The sequence below is a fragment of the Podarcis bocagei genome (assembly GCF_964188305.1).
Source record: "Podarcis bocagei genome assembly, chromosome: 11".
Lineage (NCBI taxonomy): Eukaryota > Metazoa > Chordata > Lepidosauria > Squamata > Lacertidae > Podarcis > Podarcis bocagei.
Window position 1 is genome coordinate 20963719 of NC_138136.1, and position 14558 is coordinate 20978276.

The 14558-nt window shown below is 46.1% G+C and overlaps 1 protein-coding gene across 4 annotated transcripts in view; it reads left to right on the forward strand.

Annotated features, from left to right (window-relative positions):
• Positions 1-3023: 3023 nt before the first annotated feature.
• Positions 3024-14558, forward strand: part of TRIM36 (tripartite motif containing 36) — a 46899-nt gene continuing 35364 nt past the window's right edge. Inside the window, exon 1 of one of the 4 annotated variants that reach the window (XM_081213675.1) lies at positions 3024-3164. In XM_081213675.1, the coding sequence (XP_081069801.1) occupies positions 3102-3164 (63 nt within the window). In that variant the 5' untranslated portion in view covers positions 3024-3101. The remainder of the gene's footprint in view (positions 3165-14558) is intronic. The other 3 variants (XM_081213679.1, XM_081213676.1, XM_081213680.1) reach the window with 3 other exon arrangements.

A 14558-nucleotide genomic window follows, 5' to 3' on the forward strand; every position in this document is an offset into this window, starting at 1 on the left:
TAAGGATGTCCTCCTCTTCTACTATAATCCTATTCCTAGGACTGAAGCTGTAATTGGAACAGATTAAGAATATAAATTAGGGCAGGGATGGGAACCTGCAGTTCTCCAGAAGTTTCTGGACTCCAGATCCCCTCATCTCTGTCCTCTGGGTATGCTGCTTGCGGAAAATAGGAGCTGCTGTCTAGCAACATCTGGAAGGTCGTGGGTTCCTCAACCTGCTTTATGGCATTGAGTTACAGTTATTCTATTATCTGGGTAATTCCAGCAGTGTTACATATATAAATCTGATGCTGCAAATTTACCTGGGAACAGGTCCCATTATCAGTGGGATTTGCCTCTGAGTAAACGTGGCACTGTGGGTTAAACCACTGAGCCTAGGACTTGCCGATCAGAAGGTCGGCGGTTCGAATCCCCGCGACGGGGTGAGCTCCCATTGTTCAGTCCCTGCTCCTGCCCACCTAGCAGTTCGAAAGCACGTCAAAGTGCAAGTAGATAAATAGGTACCGCTCTGGCGGGAAGGTAAACGGCGTTTCCATGTGCAGCTCTGGTTAGTCAGAAGTGGCTTAGTCATGCTTGGGCACATGACCTGGAAGCTGTACGCCGGCTCCCTTGGCCAATAAAGCGAGATGAGTGCCACAACCCCAGTCGGCCACGACTGGACCTAATGGTCAGGGGTCCCTTTACGCTTTACTTTAAACATGGGTAGGGTTGGGCTGCAACACTATTTTCGAGCGCTGTCTCCATTTTGATGTAGCGCAGAGACAAAATCATTACACCCAGCAGCAGATAATTCTATAAAAGCCATTTGGTACAGTATGTGTGCCTTAAAAAAAAGAAAAAGGACAAACCACTTTCAGCTCCCAACCATTAAAAGATCTATTCAATCAATACAATGCTAGTTTGACTGCAGTTAAGTGCCTCGTCATTCATTGTGACCTTGTTGTTATTTACTGAATCTTGTCACAGAGCCAGCTTTTTTTGGGGGGGTGGTTGGACAACTTGTGGCATGGTACCCCCGCTTCTGTGTCTGTGGTGGGCAGCAGCACCATCACACACACACACACACACACACACACACACACACACACCGCGTGGCTGAGGGATGCATTTTCATTTCCTACAGTGCCCCAGGCAGATGCTACACCAGGGAAACTGAACAGTGGGGAATTAAAATACCAGCTAGGTTCAGCAGTCTGGTGCTGCTCAGATCACTAGGCTGCCAGTAAGAGGGGTGGGGGGCAGGACAGACATTAGCGGTGGGCCCTGGCATCTTCCCTGGTTGTCATCCTTAAACTAGGACTCCTGAGGTAATCTACAAATTCTGAACTAATCCAGAGGGGCAGGGGAAGGCCTTGTCCATGTCCAAGGCTGGAATCCTATGCACATCCCTTACCTTATGATGTTAGCCGCTCTGAGACTGGCCTCGGTTGGGGAGGGTGGGATACAAATTAATAATACTGTAATAATAATAATAACAACAATAATAATAATAACCTGGGAGTAGGGTGACCATGGGGTGTGGGTGGCACTGTGGGTTAAACCACAGAGCCTAGGACTTGCCCATCAGAAGGTCGGCAGTTCTAATCGCCGCGACAGGGTGAGCTCCCGTTGCTCGGTCCCTGCTCCTGCCCACCTAGCAGTTCGAAAGCACGTCAAAGTGCAAGTAGATAAATAGGTACCGCTCCGGCGGGAAGGTAAACGGCGTTTCCGTGTGCTGCTCTGGTTCGCCAGAAGCGGCTTAGTCATGCTGGCCACATGACCCGGAAGCTGTACGCTGGCTCCCTTGGCCAATAAAGCGAGATGAGCACGCAACCCCAGAGTTGTCCGCGACTGGACCTAATGGTCAGGGGTCCCTTTACCTTTTACCTAGGGTGACCATACGCAAAGGGGCTTCTGCATCTTTAACAGCTGAGTCATGGAAGCCACCAAACCCTGGTTTCTGTTTTGATCCTGAAATGTCCCACTTTTCCTTAAGAGGTCCCTATTTTCATTGGAGTGTATGGAGTTATGCAAAATGCACCCACCCCCCAGCCAAGGTTATAAGTAACCATATAAGACATCTGAAGGTAGCCCTGTATAGGGAAGTTTTTAAAAAATAAAATAAAAATAAATGTGTTATATGTGTGTGTGTGTGTGTGTGTTGGAAGCTGCCCAGATCGGGAGGGAGGATAATAAATAATAATAATATGTCATTTTTAAATGTGTTTTTTTTGGGGGGGGGCTATTGGGTTGTTGTTTTTATTTTTTTACTATGTATTTTGTGGTTTTATACCTTGATTTTATTCTGTGAACTGCCCTGAGACCCCCAGGCATAGGGCAGTATATAAATTCAATAAACAATAATGGAATAGGACACCCCTATTTTAATTGGGGAAATGTTGGAGGGTATGGGGCTGTAGACCTATGCACATCCCTTACCTGGGAGGAGAGTGGCCAGATCCAATGGGGCTTCTGCACCTTTAACAGCTGAGTCATAGAAGCCTCACCTGCCGAAATTCCCCGCTTTCTTAAGGCGCCTCTTCCGCCCCTGGGCCACCCTGCCTGGAAGAAAGGACACCCCCAGACTTAAGAGTGAAAGTTGCTTAGGAGTAAACATGAATCGGATCGGGCCTATTGGGGTTCTATATAAATAGACGCCTATAGATGGGATGCCTCGCCGCCCCCCTCCGCTTGATCCCCACTTAGCGAGCCCCCTGCCAGGCTGGCGGGGCAGCGAAGAGGATCCATCATCTCGTCGCCTCGAGGCGGAGCTTAAATATCCCGAGATGGGAGTTCAGCTTATGAAAATTTCACATCCCTCCAGCCTCTCATGTGTTCCTTCTTTCCGTTAGCTCAGCCTTGACCGGCTCGCAAATAGAATCAATTAAGGCAACGGCGTCTGGTTTCCCTCCGAGCGCCCAGGGCGCGCGCGCTCTCGCTTCCGACGGCGGGGTGGGTGGGAAGGAGAGAAAAGAAAAAGAGAGAGAAAAATAAAGGAAGGAAGAAAGAGAGCCCCGCCAAGTGAAAGGGACGAAGGAGCCTGACTACAATATATTTATTTTTGTGTTGGGGAAGGCCGTCGGGGTTGTTTCCTAGCCGCCTCCTCGTTTCTTTCACTGACGATGTCCGAACCAGAGGAAGGGAGTGAGTTTGGCTACATAGTGGATCTGCTGGAAAAAGGCAAGGTAAGGCGACGAAACCGGGAACCCCGACTCCTCTTCTTTCCGACTCGGGAACCTTGCAGTCACTCCCCCTTGCAAAGGCGGGACTGGGCGCGCGCGTTACTTGCTGCTCCGGCCGGGATCCGGTGCAATTGTTGATTTTCTTCCAGTTTGCAATGTGCGGCGGGAGCGGCAGGACTTGCCGAGTTGTTCCCTCTGTCATTTTCCCCCTCGAGGCTGGGAATACAACCAGAGAGGAGGGAGGACGGTCTGTCTGGGTGCAAAAGAACGACTTGTTCCTCGTTGTCGCTTTTGTCTTCTTTTTTTTGCCGGGCTGCAAGCGGGCGATTTGCATTTGCAAGGGGGCTGGCAGTGGGCGGCGGAACCGGGCGGGCGTGGCAGGCGAAACGGGAGCGCCGGTCCCGTGCAAAGCGAGGGGATCAAGTGAGGCCGCGCTGCTCCCTGGGGCAACAGGTTGGGCGCTGCCGAGGAATCGATAAGCCGCCAGACTGCAGCCAAGCCCCGGCTGGTCTCCCTGCTGCGCCCCGCTCGGCCCAGCCGGGGACTAGACGCGCGGTGGCGCCTTGAAAGCCAAGGGAAAGGATCCGGCCAGTCGAGTTCCTTTATAGATATGGATATATTTGCATGAAATAACCTGGCGGATATATGCACCAGGAGCAACTTCCAAAGTTTGTGTGTGTGTAGCTTTGCTAATCTGTTGGAGCGGAGGTCTTGTGGCACTTGCTGAAGCCTTTTCGCTCACGGAGTTTATTCCATAAGAAAAGGTGTTCTGTCTTTAAGCCAGCCTTCCCCGACGTGGCGCCCTCTAGAGGCATTTACACATTTGTCGACTTGCCACCCCGTTTTCCATTGTCTTTTTAAAAAAATTTCTCCCCCTTTTCTGCACCCTTTCTTCTATCTCTTATACCATAACAATACTATAATCTCGAATCCCATCTGTTGCTTATAGTTCAAATCCTGCTCCCGAGTTCATCATATTAGAGTACAGTGGTACTTCGGGTTACATACACTTCAGGTTACATATACTTCAGGTTACAGACTCCGCTAACCAAGAAATAGTGCTTCAGGTTAAGAACTTTGCCTCAGGATGAGAACAGAAATCGTGCTCCCGTGGCGCACCAGCAGCAGGAGGCCCCATTAGCTAAAGTGGTGCTTCAGGTTAAGAACGGACCTCGGGGTGTTTTCAAACTGCTAGGTTGGCAGGAGCAGAGACCGAGCAACGGGAGCTCACCCCGTCGTGGGAATTCGAACCGCCGACCTTCTGATCGGCAAGTCCTAGGCTTTTTGGTTTAACCCACAGCGCAAGAGCCTAGGACTTGCCGATCAGAAGGTCGGTGGTTTGAATTCCCACGACGGGGTGAGCTCCCGTTGCTCGGTCTCTGCTCCTGCCAACCTAGCAGTTTGAAAGCACGTCAAAGTGCAAGTAGATAAATAGGTACCGCTCTGGCGGGAAGGTAAACGGCATTTCCATGTGGCTTAGTCATGCTGGCCACATGACCCGGAAGCTGTACGTCGGCTCCCTTGGCCAATAAAGTGAGATGAGAACCACAACCCCAGAGTCGGTCACGACTGGACCTAATGGTCAGGGGTCCCTTTACCTTTACCACTGTATTTAAGTAGTCCGGGGGAAAGGCTTCCATTCTTCCGCCAAACAACCATCGTTTGGGTCTCTTATTTTGGCTGTTAACTTTGCCAATTCCGAATAGTCCATAGGCTCTAGTTCTCAACATGCTTGGCCCTTTGGCCATGCCAACAAGTTGATGGGATTTGTAGTGCAAAGTACCGTATTTTTTGCTCTATAAGACGCACCAGACCACAAGACACACCTAGTTTTGGGAGGAGGAAAATAAGAAAAAAATATTCTGAATCCCAGAAGCCAGAACAGCAAGAGGGATCACTGTGCAGCGAAAGCAGTGATCCCTCTTGCTGTTCCTGGCTTCTGGGATAGCTGTGCAGCCTGCATTCGCTCCATAAGACGCACACGCATTTCCCCTTACGTTTTAGGAGAGAAAAAGTGAGTCTTATAGAGCAAAAAATACGGTATATGGTGGGCACTGGTTGAGGAAGGCAGCTTTAAAGTGTACCAGACTCTCTTATACCCAGAGCCAGCACAAGACGTTTTGCTGTAGGCAAAATGCCCAATGCTGCCCCTGCCCCCACGATGCCCCCCATGCAGACATGAGCCCCCTCTCCCCACTGTAGCAGCTGCACTACCACCAGCCTGGTTGCTACAACTTGTACCCTCACCTTTGAATACAGTGATGAGAGTGAAGCCCTGGTGGGGCTGGCAGTGGTCCGATGGCAAGGGTTGGATCCACCGCCTGAGGCGGAAGGCTTCAACTCACCTCATGCATGGGTCAGTTTTGGAGGTGGAGACAACCTGAAAAGCGGATAAGAACATATCTTCATAATAAGATCTTCATTGGCTCCCAGTACGTTTCTGAGCACAATTCAAAGTGTTGGTGCTGACCTTTAAAGCCCTAAATGGCCTTGACCCAGTATACCTGAAGGAGCGTCTCCACCCCCATCATTCAGCCCGGACACTGAGGTCCAGCGCCGAGAGCCTTCTGGCGGTTCCCTTGCTGCGAGAAGTGAGGTTACAGGGAACCAGGCAGAGGGCCTTCTTGGTAGTGGCGCCTGCCCTGTGAAACGCCCTCCCAGCAGATGTCAAGGAAATAAACAGCTATCTGACTTTTAGAAGACATCTGAAGGCAGCCCAGTTTAGGGAAGTTTTTAATGTTTCATGTTTTTCATATCCTGTTGGGAGCCGCCCAGAGTGGTTGGGGAAACCCAGCCAGATGGGTGGGGTATAAATAATAAATTATTATTATTATTAATATAATTGAACAATTCACTTGTTGCCAACTCACAGGGTTAGTATGAACCCCTTATCCCTGAGAATAAGCCACTTAGTTTATGCTGCAGAGGTATAGACGGGTTCAGAGAAAAGAAGACCACTTGGATCTATTTGAGAGAGAAATCTGGGTGCCAGGTCTGCTCTCTTGTACTGGGAAGGCTTTGGTCAGAGAAAAGTGTCAAGGAAGGTGGCTGCTGTCTCTAGAGTCTTGGTTTCTAGTACAATGGTACCTTGGTAATCAAACAGCTTGGCTCCTGCACAAATTGGCTCTCAATTCCCACAAACCCAGAAGTGAGTGTTCTGGTTTGCGAACGTTTTTCATGGGCTTCCGATTGAGTCAGGAAGCTCCTGCAGCCAATCGGAAGCTGTGCCTTGGTTTTCGAATTGTTTTGGGACTCGAACGGACTCCCAGAACGGATTAAATTCAAGAACCAAGGTACCACTGTATTTTCTCCAGCACCCCAGAATTATCTCATCTGAGGGGGTGGTGGAGGAAACAGCAGCGATTACTGGATAGTTTTGGGGTGGGACTGGCCTACCTTTCAATATGGTTGTTGTGTGAGGGAGGTTGCAAACAGCTTCTCCTAGTCTCTCGCTTCCATTACTGGGGCTATTGGGGTGTTAGCTACTGTACGGTTTCTTCACCTTCCCTGCTAGTCAGAGCCTGTTCTGTGCTTTTCATGCATTCAAGGGGAACGTCTCTGGTTGGAGGGACTGGACTGTTAAAAGTGACAAATCAGCATGAGGCAGACTTGCGCTACTAGGCAAAGGAAGATTCCATTACAGTGGTACCTCGGGTTACATACGCTTCAGGTTACAGACTCTGCTAACTCAGAAATAGTACCTTGGGTTAAGAACTTTGCTTCAGGATGAGAACAGAAATTGCACGGTGGCGGCGCGGTGGCAGCAGGAGGCCCCATTAGCTAAAGTGGTACCTCAGGTTAAGAACAGTTTCAGGTTAAGAACGGACCTCTAGAATGAATTAAGATCTTAACCTGAGGTACCACTGTAGCTGCTTTCTCCTGGACCCATACTTACCGTAATTCCTCTGTTCTAAAGTGTTGACTGTGACTGCTGGATTAAATTAGAATTAAGCAGGAATAGATGTAGTTTATGTTGAGAATAAGTTGATTTGAACATGTCTGGGGTGGAGGTTGACAGAGAATATTCCTTAGCCCGAAGCAAACATTATTTAAATAAATCTTAGCTGGCTGAATTCTGATTAGGTTAGGAAGAGAAATTGGAACCCTTCTGCTCAGTAATTTGATTACTGCAAACTCAAGACCCACGCTAGCTAAGAGCTTTTGGCAAAGGGGCGAAGCTTCTAAGCAAGGAGGAGTCTATATTTGATCACATAATCAGAGTTGGAAGGAACTCTGAGGGTCATCTAGTCCCAACCCCCTGCAATGCAGGCAGTGGCGTAGCGTGGGGGGTGCAGGGGGGCCCGGCCGCACCGGGCGCAACATCTGGGGGTTAGGGTTAGGGGGCGCAAATCCACGGGTTAGGGGGCACAAATTACTTGCCTTGCCCCGGGTGCTGACAACCCACGCTACGCCACTGAATGCAGGAATATGCCACTGTTCCTCACGGGGATCGAACCTGCAACCTTGGCATTATCAGCACTATGCTAACCAATTGAGCTATCCAGCTGTTCTGTGTGTGCCCCCTTTCGAATATGACTGGCTGTGTTTACTTCAAGACACTCTTAAGACAGCACAGATTGCAGGGCTTGGAAATGCTCCCTCTCAATAATTTCCATGTTCCTTACAAACCACGGAGATAAGCACCTGACAAATGCATCCTTCCAACCAAGTATATCTTGCAGGTATAGGCACCAGCGGGGTGGGATTAGCCATGGCTCCTTGTTGCAGGTGCATGCAGTGGCAAATGTGTATTTTGTATTGCAGGTAAGGTAAAAGGTAAAGGTAAAGGACCCCTGGATGGTTAAGTCCAGTCAAAGGCAAGCCAAAAACCAAAAACAAGTCAAAGTACAGTGGCACCTTGGTTTGCATATGTCTTGGTTTGCATATGTTTTGGATTACAAACACATCAAACCTGGAAGTGCGTGTCCCGGTTTGCAACCTTTTTTTTGATTACAACCCTTTTTTTTTTTAATTACGAACAATGTTTTTTTGGAGGCCCCATTGGCGAAAGCGCGCCTTGGGTTACAACCTGTTTTGGTTTACAAACGGACCTCCGGAACGGATTATGGTTGTAAATCAAGGTACCACTGTATTGCATAACACAGGGGTTGCCACCCTTTTAGGGCACATTTGTATAAAGCTATGCGGGTGGCGCTGTGGGTTAAACCACAGAGCCTAGGACTTGCCGATCAAAAGGTTGGCGGTTCGAATCCCCGTGACGGGGTGAGCTCCCATTGCTCGGTCCCTGCTCCTGCCAACCTAGCAGTTCGAAAGCACGTCAAAGTGCAAGTAGATAAATAGGTACCACTCCAGCGGGAAGGTAAACGGCATTTCCATGCGCTGCTCTGGTTCGCCAGAAGCGGCTTAGTCATGCTGGCCACATGACCCGGAAGCTGTACACTGGCTCCCTCGGCCAATAAAGCGAGATGAGCGCCGCAACCCCAGAGTCTGCCACAACTAGACCTAACAGTCAGGGGTCCCTTTACCTTTACTAGTGAGGAACTCAAACGATATCATTGTTCTTCCTGTGTGTGGCAGTTATTCTGTCCGTGATATTTCTTCCTGTCCTTGTAAAATGTTATGTCTATCTTTTCCTGGTTGTTGCTGTTCTCCATCATGCCTTGGGCAGAGCTAATAATCCCATTGTTGTTTCAGAAATTTCTCAGTTGCTCCGACATTTGTAAACCAGAGGGGTTGTCATGGACACAACAAGCAGGATACAGCTCTTTCGCATCCCAACTGTAACACCCACCCACCCCAAATTACCTTCTGTGCTGCAATGAGGCTTGAAGAAAAGTCTTCTGTATGCTATGGAAGGCTTCTTTCAAGTGTAATTTCAGCAGGAGGGCAGGATGTGACCCTCTGGGTGCTTGGAAGGGACACATACATGCTCACAAGCAGCATGTTGATGACCATAGCACAATTTGTGAAGCGCCCTTGAGACAATACCATTTATTGAGCAAGATTATGTTTACAAAGTTTCTGTTGATAAAGATGACTCTGCTCAAAAACCTATCAGTCCTAGCGCTTCCCTGAACACAGCTTGATTTCCACAGAATATGAGGTAAAAAGGGTGTGTTGGACACAGCAGAAACGCTGTTGATTTAAAACTTTTTTGGCTGGCTAAATTTTCTGCTATTTTCATGCCTACAAATTCGTCTTAGCCTGCGGAGGAGTTGTGTATAAGTTTTGTTAGCGCTTACCACTCCCAGTGGAAGTTAATTATGGCTATCATGAGGATTAGTGTATGCATAAGCAATAGTCCCATGTTGCTAAGTGACACTCCTAAAAATAATTTCTCATTCTGTGGCAACAGATAGGGAATATGCTAGGGAAAAGTTGTCATCTTTCAGGAAATGATTTGTAAATGGAGCTCCAGGGGGGAAACTGAGGGTGTTTGCATCTTCTTCACACTCTGAAAACCAAACTCCTCCTAGTATGATATCACCTGTTATAGTAACTTGGGTTTTCTCTCTTCGCTGCTTCACAAAGTGTGCAACCAGCAGCCTATAAAACTTGGGGGAATTGAAGTTGCTTTCAATACTTTGCTGCTGCATCAATGCCCCTGAATCTGTTCTTGCTTCTATTGCTTGGCCAGCGAAGGGGCTCAACCTGTGGCCCTATTAACTCCTTTTAACCCTGACCATTGGCTATACTGGTGGGGCTGATGGAACTTGAGAGTCCGGCAACATCTCCAGGGCCCACCCCTGAACCAAACATTTATTGTTGAGGCTCAACCACATCCATTGAGGCTCTCCATCATTCCCAAAGGGTGTGTTTGTCCTATGAGGGCATTCTGTGCCCTCTTCTACACTAGTTCTGCTGACTCTAGTGAAGCGTAGGTGTCCTAGCGAATGGACTCGCCTTGGTGCAGTGGTGTGTGGTCAGTAGACTAAGGGGACTAGGCAAGTCCTCTAAATGTTCCTGGTAAATTAAAGTATTAAAGCTTGGTGCCTCCTTCCCAAAGTCTGGGAAACTTGTGCCCAGCTTAGGGAGGGGGGCGCGATGCTTATGCACATAGAATAAGGACATCGTGAGGTCAGCTCCCCCCCCCCATTGCCCCCATAAGCTGGTTCCTCTGGCCCTAACTGCCCCCCTACGCCACTGCTGGTGAGAATGTGAAAAATGGCAGCACTGCATCCCAGTCTAAAAAGCGGTTGAAGCACTTCCCCTGCCCAATTTAATGAACAAAGTCCATTGGTAATTGTTTGGTAATTTCTCCTTTAGTAATTACATTTTTAAAAATGAAGTTTGTTGTGGGGGGAGCCCTTTGAACATCCTCTTAAACATGCCTCAACTGCACAAATTCATGTAAAAGAGGCAGCAAGGCAGCAGGAGAGACTGTAACTAAATGGGAATGAAGCTCTCAGCTAAAATAACCAAAGTGATTTCATTTCAAGGTAGCATAATGATATTGCTGACATTAATTTCTTTGACATTTGTGTGCGCTGTTACAATCTGGCTCTATATATCTTGTCGTCTCTGTGTCCCGCTCTGAGTTGTCTGTCCATTGTCTAAAAGTCTAGGCTTTCGGATCAAGGGATTGTAGTAGATGGTGGTACTCTGTAGAGCAGGGGTCCCCAAACTTGGGTCTTCAGCTGTTTTTGGACTGCAAGCCCATTGTCCCAGACCGCTGGTCCTGCTAGCTAGGGATGATGGGAGTTGGAGTCCAAAAACAGCTGCATACCCAAGTTTGGGGAACCCTGCTGAAGAGAAACTAAGACCCAAAATAAAAGACAAGCAAGGTCTTGCTTCATGTTGGAGAGAACATGTCTCTGATCGGCAGCTGCTTTGAAGCCTTAATTTTTTGATGTTAGTCTTCAATATGAATTGTGGCTAAGAGGGCTAAGGGAGAAACCACTTCCTCAGCTTATTCATAAAGTATACTTGCAGGAAAAAAAAGTTTGCTTGTCTGGAATGTTGTTTAAAATGAACGCTGCTCTTTGTGTTGCAGCAGGAGTTTAAAATGCACACCATATGATATGCACTGTCTTGTGGAATGACAGCTCATATTCCAGTGCACTTCAGGATAGAGTGCTTAACTTTGCAGCATAGAGAGCAAAAGAAAAGTTTTGCATAATGTTACCAGCAAAAATGCAACCTATTTCATTTATTATTATTATTATTATTATTATTATTATTATTATTATTATTATTATTTGGTAACTAAGATTTTACACCCACAAGAAAATTCTGTCCACTTCTGCAGGAGAGAGAAGCTGCTTCCAAGTCTTCCATATCAAGATCAGGCATGGGCTTATGGGGTTATGATTCCGGAAGTAAAACTCTTGACAAAATATTTTATTTAGGGCATGTGTTAAGCACAAGCCTAACTCTATCCAGTAGGAACCAGAAACAACAGTAGCAGAGAAGCTGAAAAAAAGTTGTTTCAAATACAGGAAGCTTGGTTAAGGCTTCTGGGCTATAACAGCTTCCCCAGTATTATGCAATCAATTTAAATATTTTTAGCGGACGTATTGTGAAATGTTGATTCCAAATTATTTTAGCAACTTCATATTAGAGAAATAAGGATGTATTCTAAAATACTTGTGTACTTAATTTGTGAGGTTCTTGAACAAACAAGGGTAATAAACAAAAGAGCATAGTAAACTGGCTGCAAATAGAAATGATGTTTACTCCCAATTCTCTGATGACATTTAGATTAATATTTCAAAATCCAGCTGAATATATGAATGCAGAATCTCTTCCTGAGTGAAAGTCAGAGACGCAAGATAGAGATTTCCCCCCTTCAGACTTATGTCAAAATGGAAAGTTTATTTATCAAAGGCATTTTAAATAATTTCTTGCTTACTCTTTGTGACAATATAATATATCCAAATATATAATAAAATAAAATAATAAAATAAAATAATATATCCAAATAAATATATTGCCTGACAGTAGATCTTGGATTTTTTTCCTCATGAACCAACACAGCTACCTTTGCTTATTGTTCCTGTAAATAATTAAGTTATAGATACAGCTCTTTTCAAGAACTTCGCAAGAATCCCTTTTCCCCTCAAATGGCTAGTGCCCTGAGACTTTTGAGTAAAGATGGGCAGATTGTGCTTCTGTGCATCTTCTGCCCTGGATGGAGTGTGTATTCTGTGGTTTCCTGTGTCTTCTTACACCAGCCTTCCCTTCCCCCAAGAGATATAAAAGCTGCTCTTAATGTAATCATTACAACAGAACAATCAGTGTATGTCTCTGCTTTGTCGAATTGCTTTGTCGAATCCCAATGGAAATTAGATGTGTGTGTCCAGGGTGGGGGTGGGAGCTGAACTTTAGCCTGCAATTCTGTATATCTATTCTTACCTCTGAGTAAGCCCCATTGACCTCGGAGGGGCTTGCTTCTATTTGTAGGAGTGCACTATTCATTGTATTCTTAAAGCTTTTGCGAGATTGTACTGACCTCACTGGTTTTACAGCTGCTGCTGCTGTGATATTCTGTATTATTTTGGGGGGAGGGGTTATTGTACAGTGGTACCTTGGTTCTCGAACTTAATCCGTTCCGGGAGACCGTTCGATTCACAAAACGGTCGAAAGCCAAGGCGCAGCTTCCGATTGGCTGCAGGAGCTTCTTGCACTCAATTGGAAGCCATGGAAAGCTGCATTGGACGTTTGGCTTCCGAAAGACGTTCACAAACTCGAACACTCACTTCCAGGTTTGCTGCGTTCGGGAGCTGATTTGTTCAGGAGCCAAGCTGTTTGAGTACCAAGGCACTACTGTAGTTGTTCTGCTATTTTAAATTACTGTATACATCTTCCTGGGAGTCTTGTGCTGAAAGGTGGTGTTATTTATCCCTACATAATAGTCAGAAGTCTCCTGGCGTGGACTGGAAGATCAACCTGCTGATTAAAACCCTGAATTGGTTTCAAATATGACACTAAACAATAGACAATAGAAATATTCCGTCAAAATGCAACCCAAGGATGGTGCCTTTGTTTTTCTTAGGGAAGTTTTGTAGATGCTTTGCTCTGCTGGAGCAAAACAGGATAATTGACTATCTGGCGCATCTGAGAACAAGAAAAGAATTTGTAACTGCTTGGTTTGTGCTTAGTCTTTCTGCTGAGATAATAATGGATTGCCAAACTTTTCAAGGTATTATATTACAAGTAGCTTTGAAATTTAAATTATATTACTGCTGAAACAGTTAAGAAGAGCAGATACTTACACAATAACCCTGGTCCTAGGCAGTTTAAAATATGCTTCTGTTACCTATGAAAGTAAAATGACCTTTAATTCATTGCAGTTTTAATCGGAGTAGTAGAGCAAGATAATTGAGCTCCTTAAATCCAAAACAAACAAACAAACATATCAACAGGTTAATCCCTTTGATCTGTTAGTGACAGGACTGAGCAAGCAGTTTTTCACAAAGGAGTCATGACAATAACAAAAGTTGGGAGGGACCGCCAAGAAATCTGCCAGTTTTATAATGAATCTACTTTGTCCCTGTGTCCGTGCAAAAGCAGCTATTGTTGCCTTGTGGTCAGTGAATAGATAGATACTGGTTGTGTTAAGTCTCAAGCAGCCTTTGTGCACCCACCCACCCTGCAGCCTAAGAAAGACTTGTTTTTAATGGTCCCTAACAACTGAGCAATGATTCTATATCAATTGATTGTTGCTGTTAACCTTGAATATTATTGGTAGCTCAGCAAAAACTAACAGGCGGCGTATGGTATGTATGGGTACTACTTATGTACAGTGGTACCTCGGGTTAAGTACTTAACTTGTTCCGGAGGTCCGTTCATAACCTGAAACTGTTCTTAACCTGAAGCACCACTTTAGCTAATGGGGCCTCCTGCTGCTGCTGCGCCGCTGGAGCACAATTTCTGTTCTCATCCTGAAGCAAAGTTCTTAACCTGAGGTACTATTTATGGGTTAACGGAGTCTGTAACCTGAAGCGTATGCAACCTGAAGCATATGTAACCCGAGGTACCACTGTACTATGAAATAATCCCACTGGAATACTCTGGCTATTGGAATACTCTAGCATTCTCAAACTTCGTGCAAGTTCACAAGTAAGACTATATATGCACCAGATTTTTTGGGAATGGGCTGCTTGTTTTTCTTGAAATTAGCCATAAACTAATTCATTTTTACATATGTAAGATTAAAACTTTGGGCTTAATGTGGAAAGTCTTCCCCCCCCGCCTCTTCAGCCCCCTCCCCCATTTTTTAGAAGCAGTGGTGACTAATTTCATTCTTCTGAGACTGAACATGTCTCTGGAGCCAGTAATATTTTTAGTTCATCTCTTTATATGTATGTAAACTTTCAAAAACAAACACAGTGCTGGACAGGGAGGTTTGCCAAACAGACAAAATGTTAATAAGAAAGTTGAAGTGCTTTGTTGCAGTGTGGAAAATATAAAAAAACTACACTATCTCTTGTGACC